This window comes from Pristiophorus japonicus, chromosome 9 (assembly GCF_044704955.1).
Source record: "Pristiophorus japonicus isolate sPriJap1 chromosome 9, sPriJap1.hap1, whole genome shotgun sequence".
In the NCBI taxonomy this organism is placed as follows: Eukaryota; Metazoa; Chordata; class Chondrichthyes; family Pristiophoridae; genus Pristiophorus; species Pristiophorus japonicus.
This window is the reverse complement of record NC_091985.1, coordinates 71,610,330-71,635,903: the sequence shown is the minus strand read 5'-3', so window position 1 is coordinate 71,635,903 and position 25,574 is coordinate 71,610,330. Positions and strand designations below refer to the sequence as shown.

Here is a 25,574-nt window from a genome sequence, read left to right as displayed (position 1 = left end):
GCAGCCATTTGATTTTTAGGAATGTCCACCACAAACAGGCATTAACGGGTCTCTTTGAGACCCTTAATTTCGGCCACTATATGTTTTGGTGATGATGGTTGAAAGAGCGACCTTATGTAGAGCTCTAGGAAAACTCCCCAGCTCTTCTTCAAAAAGTGCAATGGGCTCTTTTACACTCAGATTGGTTCAATGTCTTATCTGAAAGACAGCGCATCCAACAATGCAGCACTCCCTCAGTACTGGACTGAAGTGTCAGCCTAGATTATGTGTTCAAGTTCTGCATTGGGGCTTGAACTCATAACTTCCTCACTCAGTTAGCCAACCAGGTAATAGTGAATATTAAATCTGACTGCACTAGTAACAGCCACTAATTCTAAACATTTTTAGATCTGAATACTCATCACCTCATTATAACCCTGGGAGCCAAATATTTGCATGGTGGATACTATGGTAAATGTCCAACAACACAAAGTAAAATTATTAACCACGGTCAAAATATTTAAGATCTTAATATTTTTATTTTAAATGTATAATAACCTAATTTATGCAATTAATTGTACCAATGTCAAATTTAAAGCTCAATATTCATGTAACTGGGAATGCGCAAATAGAATAACCAAGATCTGGCAGTTAAAATGAGCACTGGACTCCCAAAAAGAACAACTGAGTTACAAGCCTAGTTTCAATTACCATTCATGTTGTCAAAGTAGGAGTACCAAGGAAATGGTCTGGACTCTCCTAACTTTGCAAATGATCTGATTGTTACAGGGGAATTAGAGCAGGTTGGTTTAAAACTGCTGACTCCCACTTATAGTAAAGCCAAGCTTGCCATTAACACTCTACTAGTCTCTCTAGCCAGGTCAACATGTGCGTTGCCAGAAATGTGCTGACTCAATTTAACACTGTTCTGTACTGGTAATTAATCCTTTCTCATGTAGGTTAAGCAGGTGCAGATCCACCTTATCTGAGAAAAGTAATGCATTTAAGACACATGGAATTAACACTTGCATTGTTTAGACAACTAGATCAGGTCATGCACTTGAACTATTCACAGGTACATTCTCCTGCTCCCCCTCCACCCCCACTTCCCACCAACATGAATGTGATTGGAACTTGAAGTATGATTTTTTCCTTGTTCCCTATGAAAAGACATTTGGCATTTGACTCGCAACCTTCCCATTAGTACAGCTGAGAACAGGAACTCCCTGCTTGGGAGAACTGAAGGAGCAGCCCCACATGCTCCTGATCTGTGACACAGCATATTGGTGCTCCACTACATTGCAACAACGTGCTATCTCATCATTTTAATTAACTACCTCTTCTGTTCAGAAACTGTTTGTGATCTAAGAATCCTAGAAGAGTGAAAATACTTTTATACGTGGGTTTGGGATGACTGTAAGAGGTCACAATAGTAATCACAAACTCAATGGTGCTACTCTAGGTGACCATTATTTTTTAAAACTGTGTTTATTTGCTTCCTCAGTACACAATTATTAGCAGCTCTATTTGTATGGTTGATTTCACAGCCTGTTAGCTTGTGAGATCATACACAGAGGTTTCACAGACTTAAAGAACAAAGGAACTGCTGGGAAAAATGTTGACAGCTGCTGTGAAATCTTTTAACAATTTAAAGTTTTATTTGAATTGGATAGCCAGATCAATTTGTACAGAAGAATTTTTAGAAGTCTATGGGGGTTAAAAGAAATAAATCAATGAACAATTCTGCAGGCAAAAGCAGCCGTAGAACACAGGATAACAATGGAATGTTTTTGGAGCAAATGGGCAGGAGAAATGATTAGTGTACTTAGAGATTTTGATACTTAGCCCAAATAGGTTCTGCAGCTTTTTTCCATAGCCAATGAAAGACATATTTGCTTTTACCTTCAAATCTGTGTGGTGACCTTACTGTTCTATTGAATTCTTCTTTGCGTATTTATGGAAATGGAAAATTTATGTGGTGTTGTGCTGTTGGCAGCTTCTCATTAGCCACGTTACTTGTTCATTGTTTGTTTTAGTTTTAATCAACAATTACAAAAATCCTTTCAAAATCAGAGAGACAATCCAGAATAAAGCTGCACTGCCCTTCCTTTAACACTCAAAAGGTAAAATTACTGAAGTAGGGAGGAAATGTTGAGCAAAATAGGCAGAGAAAAAGTGCACTTTGAATGGAACAAGTGAGAGTGCAGTATAATAAACAGAGTAGCAATATCTAGAACACTTGCTAAGGAGATTGGGCTGCTTAAATTGATGAGCAGCTGATTTAAAAAGGTTTGTTTCAGCTCAGGTGATGACAAGCTCTCTGTGGAATTGAATGTGACTTTACCAGGAACACCCCAGCAGCCACAACCCTATCCAGCAAGCCTCCATCTGCTTCAACCAATATCCAAATGCATCACTGTCTATCAGGGCCTCAGCGCTGACACTCTGGATGTATTGATTAATAGTTGCCCTAAGCTCCTTTTAGCAAATCAAATTTTCACTTTTAGCAAGGATTTCGGTTCTGATTTACTCAGCATAGTGAAATGCATTAAATTGACTTTGACACTCTGAAAAAGCGGCTGAAAAACAACGCTTTCAAGTGAAGAGGAAATAGATATAAAAAATGTGTGGCAGCTTGTTTGTTCAGGTTAAGGAGACAATATTCCTTTTTTGTTTAATGGAATTTAGAGCTGTCAAAAATCCAAGCTCCTTAACCTTCCTTCTAAAGTACTTCAGTTTTCTAAACTAAATACACGTAACAACATCTGCAAAGAACCGTTACAACTTATTTCTCACTTAAAAGACTTCTGTAGCATAATTATACCCTTGATTAAGTAAACTTATATAACCCCTTGACAACTATCGAAACAGGTTTGCTCCCAAAACCTACATGTTTGTGTTTACTGACTCTATGCCTATGTGTATATAGAAATATCTGAGATGATTTGAATTTCTAACTTACTCCTATCTACGTGAAAATAGTGATTATTCTGAATCCAGGAGTTTACCTCAAACCCAGTAAGAAGCAAAGAGCAATGCAAAACAGAATGAAAATATCCTGTAAGCAATTCCAACAACACTAAAAACAGGAATACAGTAGAAAAATGATTCCTTGGATTTAATACTTAGTGCACCAAAAAATGTTTTTTTGATTCAATTGAACAAGTTCCTTGTTTATTGAGAGACTACAATTAAGATGCTAAAAAGAATGCTGCATTCCTCTTCCAAGAAAAAAATGTTTTTATGAGCAGGATTTTGACATGCTTACCATGGAGGCCAATAATGAAAAAAGGTTTTCAGAAATTGATATCCTTAGAATCAGATTGCTGTGATTTGGGGACTGTTCTTGGATTCACTACACTTCTCTTTGTACTTCAGAAAAGTCAGCATTTGATATCAGACAAGATCATTTCTGCAGTGTTCACATCACTAAATGAAAGGGTTACATGATAAAGCTTACATTTAATGCCCAAGCTATACAGTCAATTTGATGCTGTGGTGCCCTGATCTATTTAACTATACTAAAGCCCGATTTGGTACTGCTAGTGCTCAGCATCAGTTGTAATTATACTGTGGTTGGTACATAGATAAATTTCCAGTGATAAAAGTCTACTAATGAGCTCTTTTCAAAGTTTCACTGGCAGCCAGGAGTCAATGAGCAGCACTCTGTGCATGATTTTGAGTATACATCTGTGAAACTCTGCCTTCCCTGCTCAATAATGGTGTAAATAGACAGAGGCCATAGCTATGTACCCAAACTGCTATTAAAGGTGCAAATATAGAGGGTTTTGTCCAATATTATCTGGAGTATCAATCTCCACTCCACACAGTAAAACACCTAATTTACATAAATGAACATGTGCTTTTTTTGGTCAGTACAGAGAAAATTTACACCCATCCTGGTTAATATTAACCGTCGGAAATTTTTTTTAAACAGGTGAAAAATTCTGTTTTACTGTTTCAAAAAATGAGTGTTTTATAGTGAAATTAGCCTACAGAAGGACTAATGCAACTTAAGTCAAGAATCCATTAAGACTCCTTCCAAATGTCATCAGTATAACAATAAGTATTTTTTCTGAGGATTTACAGACTCAGCTTCTCAGTGCAGTGGTATTCCAAATAGGCTGTGTAATGGAGTGATATAGCCCAAAACTTTATAACACAATTTCCCCAATATCAACCAAGCTATGGAAGTGGAACATTTTCCTGCTGGGGAGGAGGAGGGAAAATTGGAGGTCAAATCAACCCCGGTCAGTCTCATTCAACTCCTGTTGGTTGAGCACAGACCAACATTGATAGAGGCAGTGACCAAGCATGGAGACTTGATATGGGAAGAACAAGAGGAAGGAAAGGAAACTAATGAACCTTGATGTCTTTGAAAGTAACAAAGTTACATGGGAAAGGTTTGGACACAAACGGTTTGTATTTATAATGTTAACTTTACCTCTTATGATGCAGCTCATGTTAATGACATCACTTCTTTATTTACATTCTGCTATTGCTATCAGTCTGTGACCAAGAATATTAAGGGATAGTGCAAGAAAGTGGAGTTGAAGTAGAAGATCAGCCATGATCTTATTGAATGGCAGAGCAGGCTCGAGGGGCCAAATGGCCTACTCCTGCTCTTATGTTCTTATGCTCTTACTGAAGATCTAAAATGAAGTGCTCCATAGATAAATATTCAAAGGAGAGAAATTTGCAGGGCTGTGGGGAAAGAGCAGGGGAGTGGGTTAGCTCTTTCAATGGCACGCTGGGCTGAATGCCTTCCTACTATGCAGTAAAATTGTATGATTTGGAATAAACAGTGTATATTCTACCATTCTGTTGCTATGACTATCTCTTTCTGAAGGTGAATTTTGCTATCAGCGCAGCTTTTCAAAGAAACGTTCTCACAAATTACCTGATAATATCCTTTTGCATTTGTTAATGTTTAAACAAGCCTTTTCAAAAACTCAAGTATGGTTTTCATTGGGGGAACTGGCTGGGAAGAATAATTGTGCTTGGCAGTACAAATGAACCAAATTAAAACATGCAATTAAAATTATATGATTACTGAAGCACCCTGGGTAAACTACTTTGTGCACTGCTGATAAATGAACTGCTTCATGTGGTTGGGCTCAATAATGTCTCAAAGCCAGCTCTTCTGCAGATATCATACATAAGTCACACTTTAAACAAAAATATTAAATGAAGACAAAAGACACGTATAATAGGATGTTTAAGTTTATCAACATTCTTGTTAAATGATTTTTTTTAAAAGAGGTTACTAATGGGGAAATTCTCCTTCTTATGCCCTGACCTTCCTCAATCAAAAAGAAAGCAGGTTAACAAGTCATTCATCTCATTTGCTGTTTGTAGGAAGTACAACTTAATGCATTTGCCTGCATAACAGTGACTAAACTTAAAGTGTAATTCATTAGCATCCGAAATGGGCAGCACGATCTGAGCACATGCCCGAAGAAGTCGGCCTGACGCCCAATCGGAATTAGACCTCAGATCTCATTTGCATTCAGCTAGCACACTGGGGACCTCAATCAGGCAAGCCAATGCAGCACGCTGGTCAGAGTCTGGCCAACTCTGACATGAAGATAGGCTGCAGTCATTTTATAAAGAGGAACACTCCTGCTCCTCTTGGCTCCACAGAATTGAAACTATTAAAAAGTTTTCTTACTTTTTTTGAGCGGCCTCTAGCGGTCCATCTAAGGACCGCTGGTTAGATGGAGCAAGGCCCAGTAAAACCGGGTGGAGCATGTGCACTGACCGCAAGCTTTGCCCATTTTGTGTCCAATTTCGATCGGGTGCCTGCAGGATCAGTGCATGAGGACTGAACGGGATTTGCCGTCTAATGCCTGTTACAGGTGAGTGCCCTGCATGCCTAGAGATCACCAGCTTCCAATTTGGCAGCTGGCTCACTGCTGGGGGAGATCGGGTGCAGGAGATCATAAAAACAGAAGAAAACGGAGCAGGAATAGGCCATAGAGCCCCTCGAGCCTGCTCCGCCATTTATTACGATCATGGCTGATCCGATCATGGAATCGGGTCCACTTCCTTGCTTGCTCCCCATAACCCCTTATTCCCTTATTGGTTAAAAAACTGTCTATCTCTGTCTTAAATTTATTCAATGTCCTGGCTTCCACAGCTCTCTGAGGCAGCGAATTCCACAGATTTACAACCCTCTGAGAAGAAATTCCTCCTCCTCCTTTAAATGGGCAGTCCCTTATTCTAAGATTAAACCCCCGAGTTCTAATTTTCCCTATCAATGGAAACATCTTCTCTGCATCCACCTGAAATCCAGCCCCCAATGTTGATTTATCCCCCAAAAAACAGGTGCAATGATGTTGAATTTCTCTCCCAAGGTATATTTTTATTTCTTCCCTTAAGTAGTCATGAATACAATGATTAGAATGGCATGCTTCTGTGAAATATTGAAGATTTTAAAGACTTTGGAGAGTAGAGCTCTGAGAAGAGGAAAGTTTCAAGTACTAAAGATGTAAGTACTGTAAGAGGATGTCAGGCAGTTTTAGTGTGTCACAGTTACTGAATGCAGCTTACAAAGGGGAAAAAGAGATACTAGTTCTTTTAACATGGGGATGAATTGTGGAGTGCTGTCGTAGCAATGCCTGAGTAAGCACCTCCAGCATTTTGTTAATGTGGTAACATGTGAATATTCTAATCCAACACAAAATATAACAATACGTCTGTCTGCTGCATTGCTAATCTTTTTATCATATGTGTGAAACCTAGCTTCAATATTTGATTCAGCCTACATTACTCTCTGGTCCATTCTGTGCATCTTACAATAGACTGGATGAAGCAGAGTGTGGAAGTACCACAGTATCTACATAAAAGAGATTAAAGCCGACAGGATTCCATTTTACAGCTCAATCATATTGTGTTAGCATGCGCTTATCCAAGCACGTACAAAATTGAAAGAGAAAAAAAAAAGGAGGCAGGCAGATAGGAGCCAGAATAGGAAGCATGAGCAATTTTAGAGAATATAAAAGGATGCTAATGGTGGGGGCCCTGTCATAGTAAAGGGCTATTAGGGCACAGCCTCCGTCTCTTGTACCCACTCATTCCACTCTAACTTGAAATGACTGAAGTCAAGTGCTGTCTAATTTCATTGTGCTCTTTGTCAGATAAGGACTGTTCAAATTTCATAACGCCCGCTTTCTGTTCAGCTGCTTTATTAGCATGGGTAGCCTAATTCTATTTACTGATAAAGTCATTTTATTTTTTCTTTAAATATTTGCCCCTGTTGTGGACACAGCTGAGTTAAGCGCTTTGTGATACAGAATTAATCAAAGCAATTTCTTTAGTGCTCTTTCTTCACATCAGAAGAACTGATTTTATCACAACCCAATTTCTTAATTCACGATCACTGTTAAATAATATTTCATCAGTGGCTATGTGGTTCACACGTTTGTGTCTTGTCTTGGACACATTCAGAAATTAAACTCTTTTTTTTCCAGCTGAATCTTCAACTATGCCTTTTGTTCTTATATTTACCCAGCATGAGAAAAAAGGCACCTGCCATCTAGAAGATCTTGAATTGCTGCGTTTAATTTTTGTCCAACCCCCACTTTAAAAAGACAATAGATTTTGGCTGTTATGAAACTCAGGTCAGATTTCTAACTTAATTTAGTTTTAGGGTAAAAATTATGTTCACCAAGGTGAAAGCTAACATTACCAGAAAGTGGAAGAGTTTTCAGTCATGCACCTCCAAGCAAGGCATAGCAATGGTTAATTCAGGATCAAATTCCAAATTCACTGCTCCATTACATTGCCACAATATGAACCTGAAAAGAGCACAACAGTACAAAAAACAAACAGCCCGACTTCAAACTGGTTCACCAAAATGCCATTTTTTTTTTGCTATGCCAATGAATAGAGAGTTCTGTTGCAGGCAGTGCTGGAAAGTCTGACATATTGCTTATTTTTTTGATGGTGGGTACCTGAAGCTCAGGATGGCATCAGGCCAATGTTTCCACTGATCATTACAGAAAATGCAAGGCATAAGTAACTATTTTATGTTTAGATAATGCCTTACCTGCGAGTGACCTTTGTTTTCATTGGTCAAAAATGCCAAATAGTAATGAAACAATCAAAAACCAAGATTAGATCAAAGATAACATAAGAACATAAGAAATAGGAACAGGAGTAGGCCATATGGCCCCTCGAGCCTGCTCAGCCATTCAATAAGATCATGGCTGATCTGATCATGGACTCAGCTCCACTTCACCGCCCGCTCTCCATAACCCCTTATCGTTTAAGGAACTGTCTATTTCTGTCTTAAATTTATTCAATGTCCCAGCTTCCACACCTCTCTGGGGCAGCAAATTCCACAGATTTACAACCCTCTGAGAGAAGAAATTTCTCCTCATTTCAGTTTTAAATGGGCGGCCCCTTATTCTAATATCATGCCCTCTAGTTCTAGTCTCCCCCATCAGTGGAAACATCCTCTCTGCATCCACCTTGTCAAGCCCCCTCATAATTTTATACGTTTCGATAAGATTACCTCTCATTCTTCTGAATTCCAATGAGTAGAGGCCCAACCTATTCAACCTTTCCTGATAAGTCAACTCCCTCATCCCCGGAATCAACCTAGTGAACCTTCTTTGAACTGCCTCCTTTCGTAAATATGGAAACCAAAACTGCACGCATTATTCCAAGTGTGGCCTCACCAATACCTTATATAGTTGTAGCAAGACTTCCCTGCTTTTATACTCCATCCCCTTTGCAATAAAGGCCAAGATACCATTGGCCTTCCTGATCACTTGCTGTACCTGCATACTATCCTTTTGTGTTTCATGCACAAGTACCCCCAGGTCCTGCTGTACTGCGGCACTTTGCAATCTTTCTCCATTTAAATAATAACTTGCTCTTTGATTTTTTTTCTGCCAAAGTGCATGACCTCACACTTTCCAACATTATACTCCATCTGCCAAATGTTTTGCCCACTCACTTAGCCTGTCTATGTCCTTTTGCAGATTTGTTCTGCCCTCCTCACATATTGCTTTTCCTCCCATCTTTGTATCGTCAGCAAACTTGGCTAGGTTAAACTCAGTCCCTTTTTCCAAGTCTTTAATATAGATTGTAAATAGTTGGGGTCCCAGCACTGATTCCTGCGGCAACCCACTAGTTACTAGTTGCCAACCAGAGAATGAACCATTTATCCCGACTCTCTGTTCTCTGTTTGTTAGCCAATCCTCTATCCATGCTAATATATTACCCCCAACCCTGTAAACTTTTATCTTGTGCAGTAACCTTTTATGTGGCACCTTGTCAAATGCCTTCTGGAAATCCAAATACATTCCACTGGTTCCCCTTTATCCACCCTGTTCGTTACATCCTCAAAGAACTTCAGAAAATTTGTTAAAGATGACAATCCATGTTGACTCTGCCTGGCCGAATTTTGCTTTTCCAAATGTCCTGCTACTGCTTCTTTAATAATGGACTCCAACATTTTCCCAACCACAGATGTTAGGCTAACTGGTCTATAGTTTCCTGCTTTTTGTCTGCCTCCTTTTTTTAAATAGAGGTGTTACATTTACAGTTTTCCAATCTGCTGGGACTTCCCCAGAATCCAGGGAATTTTGGTAAATTACAACCAATGCATCCACAATCCCTGCCACTACTTCTCGTAAGACCCTAGGATGCAAGCCATCAGTCCAGGGGATTTATCTGCCTTTAGTCCCATTATCTTACTGAGCACCATAAAGTTGGCATCACTACATTCCACTATAGGGTCGGCAGATAACTTCAAGTAAAGGCTTTGTTCCTTTAAATAACCTTTTTAATATGCTGTGGCTTTTGTGCCCTTAGAACAGTCTTCTAAGCTAGCTAAATTAAGTTGCTCTGTGTCATCAAGTACAAATTGTCAATTACTGTAGAACTGTAGATGGTTTGTTTGATTCTAGAGACTCATATCCTTGATAACCAATCCAGGGATCAAACCTTCTATCAAACATCCTTCCTTTGTTTGACTATGGTAGGGACACATGGTAAGGATACCCACTTACCCTGGCAATTGGAGTACTTTGCATTAAAAGCACCTTCCCAAATAACTTTCTTCTTTAAGGTACTATGATGAGTGTCATTTAAATATTCAACTATAATACAAATAAGATACAAATAAAATATAACCTGGCTACATTTTACATGGAGACTTGAAAAGGACCATGTTTAGCGATGATGCCTTATTGGTGGATAAATTCTAAATCAGAATAATAATATCTTTTAGTACCAAGAAGATGAGATGCAGAAGTTAATGGAAATATTGATTTTAACTTTATTGGTAGCTTCCCAAAGCTCCATTTTATGCACTGAGTTCCCACAAAGACAAGGAGCTGAAACACTTCTGCACTAAGAAACTGAGAGACTAAATTTTAATAGAAAGTAATATAAGTAATAAACTAATATTAGCCTATTCAAACCTTCTTCATGTAGCAGGATTCTAATCAGGATGCAAGTCTCAGTATATACCTTACGTTATATTTAAAACAAAATAGGGCAAGGAATATGATCTAAGTGAAATATTTATTTAACCAGTAACTTCCAATTGTCCAAATTGCATGAGACAATAAACAGCCAATTGTACATGTTAGTTTTCAGAATGTTCTAAACCTGAAATCTACAAAATAAAAATTAACATGGACATCCTGGAACTTTTTCTCAATCTACAGTATTCTTTAGATAATACTAATAGATCACCCGTGGCACTGCTGCTGAGTAATTTATGAGGTAGAGCATAGTGTTTCGCATATGTTATCTGTACTGATCTGATGTTGCCGCTTTCTTTCTCATTGATGTCTTGCAATTGCATCTCAAGGGCTTTGCTTATCTGTTGGATCAGGCAAGGGGACTCAGAGCACTTATGGAAAGGGTTTGGGCCTTGAAGGCTGAGGTTAGACTAGGTCTCTTAGTGCTAGTGATGCAGAATTTTGTGCATTCTGGATGGCTTACATTTTGGGACAGGGAGGCTTTATTGCTATTGTGGCTCATGTGACCATCATAGAGATGTCCAGTGTGCATGGCTATATGAAGAGATTTGTGTTTTGTTGTCCCCCCCACAACCCCCGCTTACTCCGTTCTTTTTTCTCTCTATTTTCTCTTTCCCTCTATTATGCTCGATCTTTCTTTGTGCTCATCTCAGTAACTCAGTCCTTCTGACGTTTTTTAAGTTACTTCAGCGATCTCTACCAACTGTGCCTTTTTAGTACAAAGGTCTCTGGGATCAGAATTGAAAAAGGTGAGATGAGGACAGTTATGGGGAAATTTGAGATTTTTGTTGTCAATTATTACAGAATTTATTTTGCGTTATTATATGGTAAGATTTCTTTTTTAGAAATTATAGGGGTTGCATGTTAGAAATGCTTTTTCTGCAATGGGATTGCATTGGAAGATTTTTTGATGGAAATTAATGGAGGTTCATGACGATCAGAACAGTCACAAAACTGGATAAATCGATAAACCAACCATAATTATTTTGATACAGAAATATTGCTGCAGGTCCGCAAAGGGTTAATAAAACTGCAGGTCTTGCTTCATTACAAATAACAATGGTGTCCAGTATAATTCAGTGAAATTTACATCTCATACTGTCCCCATCTAGTTTCAAAGGTAAAAGTTAGGCTCTTACTACAGTGAACTTACACATAAATGTTTCAAAGACAGGGAACTTAACGATAAAAGGTTGGGTGAAACCAAATGCAATGCGGTTTACTTAATACACAGCAATGAATGATGGTAGTGATGATGAAGTGGTAAATTTGTGTGTGTAAAGGCACTGAACTCACCTTCCCTGCCAGTTTCCATTCCCCCAACAATAAACATAGTTTTCCCCAACCCAAACAGAACTAACATTGGATGGTGATGAGCTACCAAATGCATCCCACAAATGAACATCACCAAAATAAATCTTTATAAAATCACTAGTCCTGCTCAGTTAGTTGCATAATGTGCTAAGTAAAACTGATGGTGTTTTTTGTAGTATCTCAACTGTTGAAAGTTCAGCACCAAACACTTAAAGGGCAATTTCTTTTCATCTTCATGACATGCTTAACAATGCATTTTTTGGGTTTTCTTTTGGTACCTGGAATATGCTTTGCCCATCCAATGATAACCACCAGCTCTCGGTCTGCCAGATCGCACAGTGTAGTGAGGGCTTTGATGTCACTGTCAGGAACGGTGGGATCAGGCATGGCGTAGATCTTCTCTGGCTCAGCCACAAGCAAGTGCGAGACAATCTTGTTGACTAGAATAGAAGGCCCAGGCAAGAGAAAGCAAGAAACGTTTGCATCAGTTTAGACAGCCTCATCACTCAGGGAATTGAGTAGCTGCAAGCGGTATCTCTTGGTAAATCTTATTTAATGTTGCCTTAATTAGAATCAATACAACCCAATTTTCATCAGAATGGCTTTGTTATGCACAAATAATCAATCAGGACCCAGAAAATCTCTTAGACTACATCCAAGGTACAAGACATGCTGCACTTCCTGACACAAGTCAAAAATTGACCATGTATTTTATAAATGTTTATTTAAAAAAAATGCTAATTAAATGAACTGCAGAAAATCAACACAGCAGCTCTTAGATAATGAGCAATGATCGGCAAGTGGTAAGACTATCCAAAATAAATAACACACAGAACAATGCAATCTTATTAATATTCAGATGTATTGTGGATTGGAAAGAAATTAAGATAAATTCAGAATTCAGAAAAAACAAATCGGTGCAAAGAAATGTATATATTTTTAAGCTAACCTTTTAAAAAATAAGCTTTAAACACATTACCTAGCAATTTTAACAGGGAGGGGGAGAGGGTTGTATGTGTGGTCAAATACTCAAGAATATCAAGTTAAATATAATTGTAGACATCTCTGATAGTCAGGTCTGTATGGGACTTTGTATTTTACAACCAGTTGAGGTGTTCAGTCAAGTGGCATGTCAGACAGACAGACATAATAATTAATTGCTAGTCTGGATTAGTGAAAGATAGAGAAATTATCCCAGATATTTTAAATACTATAATGGCACCGGAAATCATAAAGAGGAGGTGCTGCGCACCATAGCTGCACTTTTATTTTGTCAGGAAATATCATTATAGAATGCATAGGTTTAGAAAAAAAACTTTCATTCCTGATTCCAGTTATTCTGATTTTTTGCTATATATAAAATCTAGGGGAACTTAAAATGGTGTCACCTCTAGCGAAGTATAAGGTGAATGCACTATACTTCACTTTTAATAACTTAGTATGGTTTCCCCCAGGGTCCTCAAAATTACATTCTTGTACATTTCTTGTAGGAATCCTGACAGATAAAGTACACATCTTTAAAAAATTACATATATCTGATTTTTTGAATTTTTAAGATGGATTAAATTAACTCAGTTTTAAGATAAGGTGCAAATTAAAGGCTTCGTACGGATTTATCATTCTAACTACTCAAGGACTTGGAAAAAATAGATGGGTGTGATGTCAGGGTAACATTAAAAGTACTAAATATGTTCTCTTATTTGGATATCTTTATTAAAAATTGGATTCTGATAGGATTTTGCAATGAAGCCTTGTCTAATATAATGTAATTTACAGAAATGTAAATGTGAATGCAATGTTTCATCAATATGGTATATTGCACACTGTGCCCTCCCTTGTAAAAGTGTGAGCTCTAGTCCGATTAACATCTGAAATTCCATGAATTGCTTTCAGCTATACTTAATTATTTATTATTTAATAGAAAGAATATGTTGGAAAATACAAACAGCAACTATCTTGTCCGTGGCTATGCACAATTTTGCTCAAAAGGCACACGTAGAGCCATGCATTAAAATTATAATACATTTCTTGTGGCCAAAAGAATTACTAATATAGGCCCATACATTGTATGATTTTGAACGAGTTGCCAATAAAAATAAATGTAATCAACTTGACAGAAATAATCCAGTTATTCAATCAGGTTTGCAATGCAACATTGATGATTTATTTTATACCATATTTATTCTTTACTATCTTCTTTAACAGTCAAATAAAGCGAATGGAGGGGAATAGCACCTAAAATTTAACATGTACTCTCTTGATGGCAAACTCTCATCATAAAAGCTTAAAGATTTAAAAAGACAATATCCAGCTTATACAGGATTTGTAATCTTCATTCTAGTGTTTTGAGTTTAACACTATGGTTAGCTTAGAGGCTCAGAGAAAACATACCACAGATGTGTTTAATACTGTCAATGTTCCGCATTGTTTAATAATCCTCATTTTAAAATCACAGTCATGGGACACAAATATAAACAAAATTACAATTTCAAAGGGATTACGAACTTTTAGGAAACCACAAAATAAAATAAAATCTCTTAAAAATGTCTGATGACTCTGTCGCTAACCAGATTATAATTTGAGAGAAAATACATTTGCAACCCTACTGCTGTGAAAAGCACTGTCTGTTTAATTGAACTGCATAGAAAAAACATGGACAATTCAAAATATTTCCACCTGATTGTACATCATTTTTCACAAAGTACACCATGCTACCCCTTGATGAAAAACAAACTCTGGCGATTTATAAAATGGAAACTGGATTAGCTCTTCCCTGTCATCACTCTCATCTGTTTGCAAACTCTTTAACTGGTTGTGTGTGCGGGGTGAGTACACGGATAGATAAGACATGCTATTGTTTCACTGGATTGTAAATTAATGTGCTGAAGCTTTATATGCTAATGGACCTCCTGTACAATACAATATAAATTTATTATTTGTCCTTACATGGCTTTTTGGCTGGTTGAACCAGTTGAGGGTTCAAGTAAGGACTGTTCTCTGCATCTATCCTGCGCTTGTACTTCTGCCGTCCTCCACGTACTCTATCTAAGCGCACGCCTGGAAAAGAAGAAAAATAGCATTTAAAAATACAATGAAAATACAAACGCTCATTACTAAATCGATGGTTCACCATGATGGACGACTTGAATTAATACTGAATTATTTTTCTTCAGAGACTGCTCGATTGGCATACAGTTTAAAATTCAAAAAATGGTTTTATAGAACTATTAACTTGACAATATTCAATAACTACTTGTGAGTTTGTACCTCTATACCTGTAATACAAATTAAAACAGATTTTAAACCATGTTAGCAATAAGAAGCATCAGATTCAATGCATTGTTAGCTTATATGAAACAAACTCGAGAAAACATTTTAATGTCAAAATAACGTACATGGTATTACATTTCCATATTCTTTCCCCCATCAACTAGAAAATACTTCAATTAGTAACCAAAGTTCCAGGTAGTTTGCCTGTTTTATGAAGTGATGTGCATAAATACAGATTAATATGATAGCAAGAAGGTTTTTGAAAGAATATCCTTATCAAAATCATGGGAAGCACATTGACGAAAAGGAGTTTCTAATGGTCATTCTTCAAAACCAAATCATGACATTCACATATTTTAAATTAAAAATATTATAAAAGAAATGGAAATCATTAAGGGATATCAAGAGGAAGCAATGTTACATTAATAAAGTTTTCAATTTTAATTTAAATTTTAAAACAGATGCTCAATGTATATCCTTGCCAATTTTTAATTACTTTCCCAATAAAATACAAACTTTTCAGCCAGTAGACAGTATAGTATGTATGAATATTTAGAGCAGAGAAACAGAAGTATGATTTTTAAGTCAATTTTATTTGTAGCACTCCTACGACTATTAAAAAAGAAACCTGGAATTGTAGTTTACAATAAATCCAAGTGGGATCACTGCCTTAAGGACAATCTCTCCTTTTAATTTATTGACATCAAAAGAAGCCTAATTTAATTATATCAAATTTCTCCTGGGAATGTGTGTCACCATGGAAACCAGCTAACAGGAAGTGTCAATGATTTTTTTTGTTGCTTTGATTGTAACAGCAACAGTGAAAAATGTTGCATGGTTCACAACTGTCTAAATGTTGCCAATCACTCACATCACCGACCTGAAATGGGCTGCCTCCAAGAGCCCACAACAGGTCAGAGGTTTTAATTGAACAACATCTCTTTCTGTCGTTTCGACAAAAGGCAAGCAGGAAAAATGACTCTGGCAAGATAGCTCAGAGTCTAGCAATGTCCAATTTCTCATTAGGTCTAAGCAGCTATCTAGCTGCTAATACTGACAAGCCTTGAACCTTTTATTTTTGCTCAGAAATTACTTTGGCAGGAACAGGAATACAGCTTCATCACAGACGCCTGACTGCTGTTGCATTAACCCGAATGAGACCTCATAGACTGGCGATTCGGTGTGGTGGAAATGTGCCCGAATGCAACACGTACAAGTCTTTTGTTATCCTGGCAGATGCTCGGAGCAAGAGGAAGGCACCACAAAGCTGTGCACATTAATAACCTGATTATTTGTGTCTCTGCGCACTTGTATCAATTGGGAGAGGCACAGGAGAAAGCAAACCATTTACTAAGCTGAAAACAAAAGGCAATTACCAAGCAAGTAGGTTAATGCATATGATACTGCATGTGCCAAGACTGTCACACTCAAGCTTTAAGGCAAACAATGAACTGAAGTGAGAAAACACCAAAATGTTCCAACCTGATCTATTTGGATCTTACTTTTCCAGTGCTCCGCAGCAGAGATCCAGTGTTATAATACTGATGTGTTGTGCCTGAAACTGGAGAAGCAGGGTACCTCTACTAATTTGAAGGTAAATAGGACATATGGAAATACTGATGTCAGATGCTCAGGAGCAGTGCTGGAGTGGATTTCGCATAGCTTCGCTCTTTTCCTGTGCCACACCTGATCTTCCATATATATCATTAGTCCCACTGATCCTTTTCCTCCATCTGCTGGGATGGTAGGATGACCAACCTATGGCTACTTTCAGTGCCATTTTTAAATTGAGATATGCTTAGGCAGCTGCAAATTGCACTGTTCAGCATCCTGGCCCCAAAATACTGACATAGCAGCCCAGTGAAATTGAGCGATGCAAATTTTGGATTTGCATTCGATTCTAGTATCCCACCCCAAGGAGCTGAAGTCTACGCTGCTATCCTGTCCAGTGCTCAGTCCATAATTAATCAGAGTTTTTAATGCTTAGAGTCTGTAGAGTTATAAAAACAATTGTACCCAAAAACAACTCCAAACAACAAAGGAGGCTGGGCCCATCTGCACACTCTCTACCCCTTGTAGAACGTGTACTGGGCATCATGGGAAGGGGCAGAGTGATGGCTGTAGCGACTAGTAACGTTGGAAGAGACGTTGCGGAGGATTTCTTCACACCTCATCATCATTTTCCCTTATTCTATCTCACATACATGCCCTACATAACATTCTATTCAACATGGACCGAGTGGTCAGCTCCATTAACATCTCTCACATCTACTCTGGAAGCTCAGATAGCTTTCATCTTGGCATTGGGGGCCAATGTTGCCAGGGGTTTCCATACCATATTAAAATTGGCATTCCAAAATCAGAACGGGGTCCTCCAGCAAGAGGCGGAGCCTTATTCATTGCTTTAAGTAGTTCTAGACACCCACGGAGAAGCCCAATCCAACTTGCAGGCAGTGCACTTCTGGCTTGAAATGAGTGTGTGCTTCTTGTCCACCATATTGGAGGCCTATATGCCTGTTTGGCACCTGAAAAATGGGCACGGCGCTATTGAATTTCTAGGCCATAATGTCTGAACTTTTACTGGAACAATGCTATCCTAAATCATTTCATTCCAAACTACAGCAACCATAGACCTCTTATTTCTGCTATACAGCACAAGGGATTAGCTAACCACAATTATTATCTTTATTTCACTGGCAAGATTTCATTTTAAAGTTTTTTTTTTTAGGTACTGAAATGTGGTTTAATGTTTATGGGCTGGATTTTCGGGTCGCTTGCGCCTCAGTTAGCGCCCTGGAGGGGCGGTAATTGGCTTTTCTAGGCTTAACGGCAGACGTACAGCTTTTACCGCTCGACCGGCATTTTCGGCTAATAGTTTGCAGCAGTGCAAAAACTTACCACCCCGCCCTAGAGTTTCATTGAGATTGTGACATTAATCCTCGTGCAAAGCTGCGCTAGTGCCCCGGATGCAAATTTCAGCCCGAATGCCTCATTCAACGCTCGGCCCAGAAAACGTGTTCCCAGGGTACAGCAGGTGGTATTGGCAGCATATTTAAATGGTGGAATGAGAATCCTACATCGCAGGTCATATTGACTGCAACGGTTGGGCACATCACGCTGAGTGAAGCTCTGACTTGCAAACGGCACTTTTATCTGCCATTACAGTGCCCTTACAAGGTGAATGAGAAAATGTAATTACTAGTGGCATTACTAGTTCGCCAGCGTATCATTCTCCATGTTATTGCCAGGCAGCGTCAAGCTAGAAGAAGGGCTCTTGGCCATGTCGTCCCACGGATGAGGAGAGGCCGAAGATGTCTAGGGAGGAGGGCTTACTCCCCACGGATTTACAGGTTCATACCTCCAGCTCTCTGAGGGGGAGTGTGTAAGAAGGCCGCACCTCTGAAAGGAAGTGCTGACAGAGGTATGCCATCTCTTACAGGCAGACTGATGCCTGGACCGCTCTTGAGGCAGCCTTCAATACTCCCCTCAACAAGTTTCTAAATTCATTATGCTGCATGTTGCACAACTTGGCCATCATGAGGGGATTGCATGGCCACCTGAGGAGGAGGAGGATGACGATGAAGGGGAGCCTGGCGAGGCCCCCACTGGATAGCCACACCAACCACAGGGGTGGCAGCGTGGAGATGTTGCCGTACCAATGCTCGCACATCGCCAGCTCGTAATGGACTGGTTCTCCGAAATGGAGAGAACTGAGGGATGGAGCTAATACTGGATATGCTATGTGCTCCCATAAAGGCACATTTCCGGTGAACGTTGAAATGATACACAGACACTAATGGCAAAGGATGAATCATAAATTTTACTGCAACAAAGTAACAAAAACTCCCCTCACCAAAATAAAGCCATACAGTATACAACGTTATGTTGCACGGCACTGAATAACAATGAAGTTCCTTAAACCAACAAAACTTTTTTAATGCCGCAATTTTCGGCTGGGGCGCAAAAACTTCCTTGTGTAACGCCTGATTTTGCATCCCCAATTATGCAGGCAAGGGCGCAGACTTTTTCCAGATGTAATCAGGACTGCCCCGTCGCCATTACTGCCCTGGTCTCAAAAAACTAAAATCCAGCCCATTGGCTCTAAATTTAACTGGGACCCTACTATTGCTGAACTACACTTGAAACAAGGGGCCCAAGTTTCCACCGACCCTTAGAATGGCGCACCTCAGTGAGGTCCGCCGACTGTCTCGAACAAAAAGCGTGCCTAATCCTTACCGTGGTATTCTCCACGCTGATCAGGTCTCCTTGGGACTTGGCGTAGTGCAGCAGAACCAGCAGGGGACAGAGCTACAGCCCTGCGCCGAAAAGAGTGCCGGCAGCTGCGTGCGTGCGCAGTAGCTCCTGGCCCTTCCAGCCGTCCTGGCTCCGGGCGACCCTATCCCTGGCTAAAAGGATGACGCGATGTTTGCCGCCCCTATCCCGGGCCGAGTGGCCTGCCGCACAGGCCGGCCGCTGCCTTCCTGTGCTCACGTCAGTTCATTGTTATAGCCTCTCGCACCTCCGAGCCAGCGGCAGGAGAGAGGCGGCAGCAGTCGGAAAGGCGGGAGTTCGGGGCGTCGGTGAGGCCTATAAAGGCCCAGCGGCAGAGGAGAGGCGGGAGTTCGGGGCGTTGGTGAGGCCGATAAAGGCCCAACCAGTGCAGCTGCAGCGGGGAGAGAAGGCAAAAAAGAAGTAGAAAGAAATCGAAAGGTGATGTCACAGCCAAGGGGATAAGTGATTGGCTGGTGATGGGTAAGTAGCTTTTCTTTTTTCTTTTCTTTATCAGTAAGTAATCTTAAGCATTGTTGTTGCCAAATTAAGTTTATCTAAGGGTTAAGTCTTGGCAGGACAGCTCGGACACGTGTTATGCTCCTCCTGTACTATGTGGGAAGTCAGGGACGCCTCCGGTGAGCCTGACGACTATCTGTGCGGGAAGTGCATCCGCCTCCAGCTCCTGACGGACCGTATTGCAGCACTGGAGCTGCAGGTGGATGAACTCTGGAGCATCCACGATGCTGAGAATGATGTGAATAGCATGTTTAGCGAGTTGTCTTACTGTAGGCAAAGGGTACACAGCCAAATAGTAAATGGGTGACCAACAAGAAGAGCAGTGCAAGGAAGGTAGTGCAGGGGCCCCCTGCGGTCATCCCCCTGCAAAACAGATACACCGCTTTGGGTACTGTTGAGGGGGATGACTCATCAGCGGAGGGCAGCAGCAGCCAAGTTCATGGCACCATGGGTGGCTCTGCTGCACAGGAGGGCAGGAAAAAGAGTGGGAGAGCTATAGTGATAGGGGATTCGATTGTAAGGGGAATAGATAGACGTTTCTGCGGCTGCAACCGAGACTCCAGGATGGTATGTTGCCTCTCTGGTGCAAGAGTCAAGGATGTCCCGGAGCGGTTGCAGCACATTCTGAAAAGGGAGGGTGAACAGCCCGTTGTCGAGGTGCATATAGGTACCAACGATATAGGTAAAAAACGGGATGAGGTCCTACAAGACGAATTTAGGGAGCTAGGAGCTAAATTAAAAATTAGGACCTCAAAAGTAGTAATCTCAGGATTGCGTCCAGTGCCACGTGCTAGTCAGAGTAGGAATCGCAGGATAGCTCAGATGAATACGTGGCTTGAGCAGTGGTGCAAAAGGGAGGGATTCAAATTCCTGGGACATTGGAACCGGTTCTTGGGGAGGTGGGACCAGTACAAACCGGACGGTCTGCACCAAGGCAGGACCGGAACCAATGTCCTAGGGGGAGTGTTTGCTCGTGCTGTTGGGGAGGAGTTAAACTAACATGGCAGGGGGATGGGAACCTATGCAGGGAGACAGAGGGAAATAAAATGGAGGCAGAAGCAAAAGATAGAAAGGAGAATAGTAAAAGTGGAGGGCAGAGAAACCCAAGGCAAAAAACAAAAAGGGCCACATTACAGCAAAATTCTAAAGGGGCAAAGTGTGTTAAAAAGGCAAGCCTGAAGTCTCTGTGCCTCACTGCAAGGAGTATTCGGAATAAGGTGGACGAATTAACACCGCATACAACAGTTAATGGATATGATGTAATTGGCATCACGGAGACATGGCTCCAGGGTGATCAAGGCTGGGAACTCAATATCCACGGGTATTCAACATTTAGGAAGAATAGGCAGAAAGGAAAAGGAGGCGGGGTGGCGTTGCTGGTTAAAGAGGAAATTAATGCAATAGTAGGAAGGGACATTAGCCTGGATGATGTGGAATCGGTATGGGTGGAGCTGCGGAATACCAAAGGGCAGAAAACGCCTGTGGGAGTTATGTACATACCACCAAACAGTAGTAGTGCGGACAACATCAAACAAGAAATAAGGGATGTGTGCAATAAAGGTATAGCAGTTATCATGGGTGACTTTAATCTACATATAGATTGGGCTAACCAAACTGGTAGCAATGCAGTGGAGGAGGATTTCCTGGAGTGTATTAGGGATGGTTTTCCAGACCAATATGTCGAGGAACCAACTAGAGAGCTGGCCATCCTAGACTGGGTGATGTGTAATGAGAAGGGACTAATTAGCAATCTTGTTGTGCGAGGCCCCTTGGGAAAGAGTGACCATAATATGGTAGAATTCTTTATTAAGATGGAAAGTGACACAGTTAATTTGGAAACTAGGGTCCTGAACTTAAGGAAAGGTAACTTCGACGGTATGAGGGTTGAATTGGCTACAATAGACTGGCAAGACGATGGATAAGCAATGCCAAACATTTAAAGATCACATGGATGAACTTCAGCAATTGTACATCCCTGTCTGGAGTAAAAAATAAAACGGGGAAGGTGGCTCAACCGTGGCTAACAAGGGAAATTAAGCACAGTGTTAAAACCAAGGAAGAGGCATATAAATTGGCTAGAAAAAGCAACAAACCTGAGGACTGGGAGAAATTTAGAATTCAACAGAGGAGGACTAAGGGTTTAATTAAGAGGGAGAAAATAGAGTACGAGAGGAAGCTTGCAGGGAACATAAAAACTGACTGTAAAAGCTTCTATAAATATTTGAAGAGAAAAAGATTATTGAAGACAAACGTAGGTCCCTTGCAGTCGGATTCAGGTGAATTTATAATGGGGAACAAAGAAATGGCAGACCAATTGAACAAATACTTTGGTTCTGTCTTCACGAAGGAAGACACAAATAACCTTCCGAATGTACTAGGGGACAGTGGGTCTAGTGAGAAGGAGGAACTGAAGGATATCCTTATTAGGAGGGAAATTGTGTTAGGGAAATTGATAGGATTGAAGGCTGATAAATCCCCAGGGCCTGATAGTCTGCATCCCAGAGTACTTAAGGAAGTGGCCCTAGAAATAGTGGATGCATTGGTGATAATTTTCCAACAGTCTATCGACTCGGGATCAGTTCCTATGGACTGGTGGGTAGCTAATGTAGTGGACAAGGGAGAACCAGTGGATGTGGTGTATTTGGACTTTCAAAAGGCTTTTGACAAGGTTCCGCACAAGAGATTGGTGTGCAAAATCAAAGCGCATGGTATTGGAGGTAATGTACTGACGTGGATAGAGAACTGGTTGGCAGACAGGGGCAGAGAGGGGATAAACGGATCCTTTTCAGAATGGCAGGCAGTGACTAGTGGAGTGTCGCAAGGCTCAGTGCTGGGACCCCAGCTCTTTACATTATACATTAACGATTTAGATGAAGGAATTGTGTGTAATAGCTCCAAGTTTGCAGACGACACTAAACTGGGTGGTGTTGTGAGCTGTGAGGAGGACGCTAAGAGGCTGCATGGTGACTTGGACAGGTTAGGTGAGTGGGCAAATGCATGGCAGATGCAGTATAATGTGGATAAATGTGAGGTTATCCATTTTGTGGGTAAAAACACGAAGGCAGAATATTATCTGAATAGCGGCAGATTCGGAAAAGAGGTGCAACGAGACCTGGGTGTCATGGTTCATCAGTCATTGAAAGTTGGTATGCAAGTACAGCAGGTGGTGAAGAAGGCAAATGGTATGTTGGCCTTCATAGCTAGCGGATTTGAGTATAGGAGCAGGGTGGTCTTACTGTAGTTGTACAGAGCCTTGGTGAAGCCACACCTGGAATATTGTGTTCAGTTTTGGTCTCCTAATCTGAGGAAGGTCATTCTTGCTATTGAGGGAGTGCAGCGAAGGTTCACCAAACTGATGCCAGGGATGGCTGGACTGTCATATGAGGAGAAACTGGATCAACTGGGCTTGTATCCACTGGAGTTTAGAAGGATGAGAGGGGATCTCATAGAAATGTATAAGATTCTGATGGGACTGGACAGGTTAGATGCGGGAAGAATGTTCCCGATGTTGGGGAAGTCCAGAACCAGGGGACATAGTCTTAGGATAAGGGTTCGGCCATTTAGGACCGAGATGAGGAGAAACTTCATAACTCAGAGTTGTTAACCTGTGGAATTCCCTGCCGCAGAGAGTTGTTGATGCCAGTTCATTGGATATATTCAAGAGGGAATTAGATATGGATCTTACAGCTAAGGGGATCAAGGCGTAAGGAGAGAAAGCAGGAAAGAGGTACTGAGGGAATGATCATCCATGATCTTATTGAATGGTGGTGCAGGCTCGAAGGGCCGAATGGCCTACTCCTGCACCTATTTTCTATGTTTCTATGATCGGGGTGGCGGGGGGTGGGGGAGAGTTTTGATGGGGGGGGTGGGGAAGGAGGAGAGTTTCTTTAAATGATTTAGAAAAAGAACAAGCTGCTTGAATTGGAAAAGTTGTCCGTAGACTGTCTGCTGATAAGAGCAGTAAGAAAGGCAGTCAGCACCATCAAAATTCAACTTCTGATATAAATGATATTAAAAAGTGCATATTTTAGGAAGCTTTATATCGTGGAATGTGTAAATTATGCAAAAGGCCTTGTACACACTCTTTCCCTAAAGCACCTACATTTCTGTAGATCTGTCAGTCTATGTAACATCATCAAACTATAGCTCTGGTCAGTTACTAATCCTCTGATGCCTGTGACGGTTATTGTTGTACTCTGTAGTTGCTGGGTGAATTTGGCTCAATGCGCAATTTGAGATGATCATTTGAATAAGTCTGTTAAATCTACCTGACTAAAGAGGTGAGTTAATGCTTTAAATGCATTGACCTAATTTTAGTACCTGTACTAACGCATACTGCATTGTTTTCAAAACTAATGGTTAACCCTCTGCCTTCAGTAAAAAGTCTTTTTCCTATCCTTCATCTAAAAAGTGTAAAATGTATTTCACTTAATTGTGAGGATCCTTTCTGATGAGGACAAATGGTTAGTTTCATGTAAGCAATGCAGAACAATGTAACAGAGATTTTAATCATTATACGTCCAATATTAGTGGACAATGCATTCATATGTCATTCTTTATTTGCTACTTTGAGAGTTAACACATCAGTTGAACTATCAGACTGAAGGATATTACATGAACCCATTAAGCATTTGTCCATTACGGTCATCAACATTTTTTAGGCTTATATTCCATATAGGTACAATTGGTTTGCAGCACCACTGTTTTGATTAGTATTCCACCACAAGTTAGAAACTATACAGTCATGCATTGCTATAAAATGTCAAAAAAAATTGTATGAGTGTTGGCGTAAACAAATAATAAATCAGATATAGAATCATTGAAAAATTACGACAGAAAAGGAGGCAATACAGCCCATTGTGCCAGTTGAAAATGTGCAATCCAGCCTAATCCCAATTTCCAGCTCTTGGTATGTAGACCGGTAGGTTACGGCTCTTTAAGTGCACATCCAAGTAGTTTTTAAATGTGATGAGGGTTTCTGCCTCTACCGCCCTTTCAGGCAGTGAGTTCCAGACCCCCACCACCCTCTGGGTGAAGAAATGTTTCCTCATCTTCCCTCTAATCCTTCTTCCAATTACTTTAAATCTATGTCCCCTGGTTATTGACCTCTCTGCTAATGGAAATAGGTTCTTCCTATCCACTCTATCTAAGCCCCTCATAATTCTATACACCTCAATTAAATCTCCCCTCTGCCTCCTCTGTTCTAAGGAAAACAACCCCAGCCTATCCAATCTTTCCTCAAAGTTTTCCAGTTCTGGCAGCATCCTGGTAAATCTCCTCTACACCTTTTTAGTGCAATCACCTTCTTCCTGTAATGTGGTGACCAGAATTGCATGCAGTACTCTAGCTGTAGCCTAACTAGTGTTGTATACAGTTCTAGCATAACTTCCCTGCTCTTGTATGTTATGCCTCGGCTAATAAAGGAAAGCATTCCGTAAGCCTTTTTAACTATCTTATCGACCTGTCCTGCTACCTTTAAGGATCTGTGGACATTTACTCCAAGGTCCCTCTGTTCTTTCACACCTCTCAGTAACCTCCCATTTATTGTTTATTCCCTTGCCTTGTTGCCCCTCCCTCAATGCATTACCTCACACTTTTGCGGATTGAATTCCATTTGCCACTTTTCTGCCCAACTGATCAGTTCATCAATAACTTCCTGCAGTTCAGAGCTTTCCTCCACACTGTCAACCACATGGCCAATTTTTGTATCACCTGCAAATA

At 40.4% G+C, this 25,574-nt stretch overlaps 1 protein-coding gene across 11 annotated transcripts in view; it reads right to left on the bottom strand.

The window, feature by feature from the left end:
* The window catches only part of esrrga (estrogen-related receptor gamma a), a 229,216-nt gene that overhangs the window by 24,630 nt on the left and 179,012 nt on the right, over window positions 1-25,574 (bottom strand). For all 11 annotated transcript variants that reach the window (XM_070889451.1, XM_070889448.1, XM_070889450.1 and 8 more), the window contains 2 exons: window positions 14,742-14,852; window positions 12,074-12,235 (listed from right to left, as the gene is read on the bottom strand). In XM_070889451.1, coding sequence (XP_070745552.1) covers window positions 12,074-12,235; window positions 14,742-14,852 — 273 coding nt within the window. The remainder of the gene's footprint in view (window positions 1-12,073; window positions 12,236-14,741; window positions 14,853-25,574) is intronic.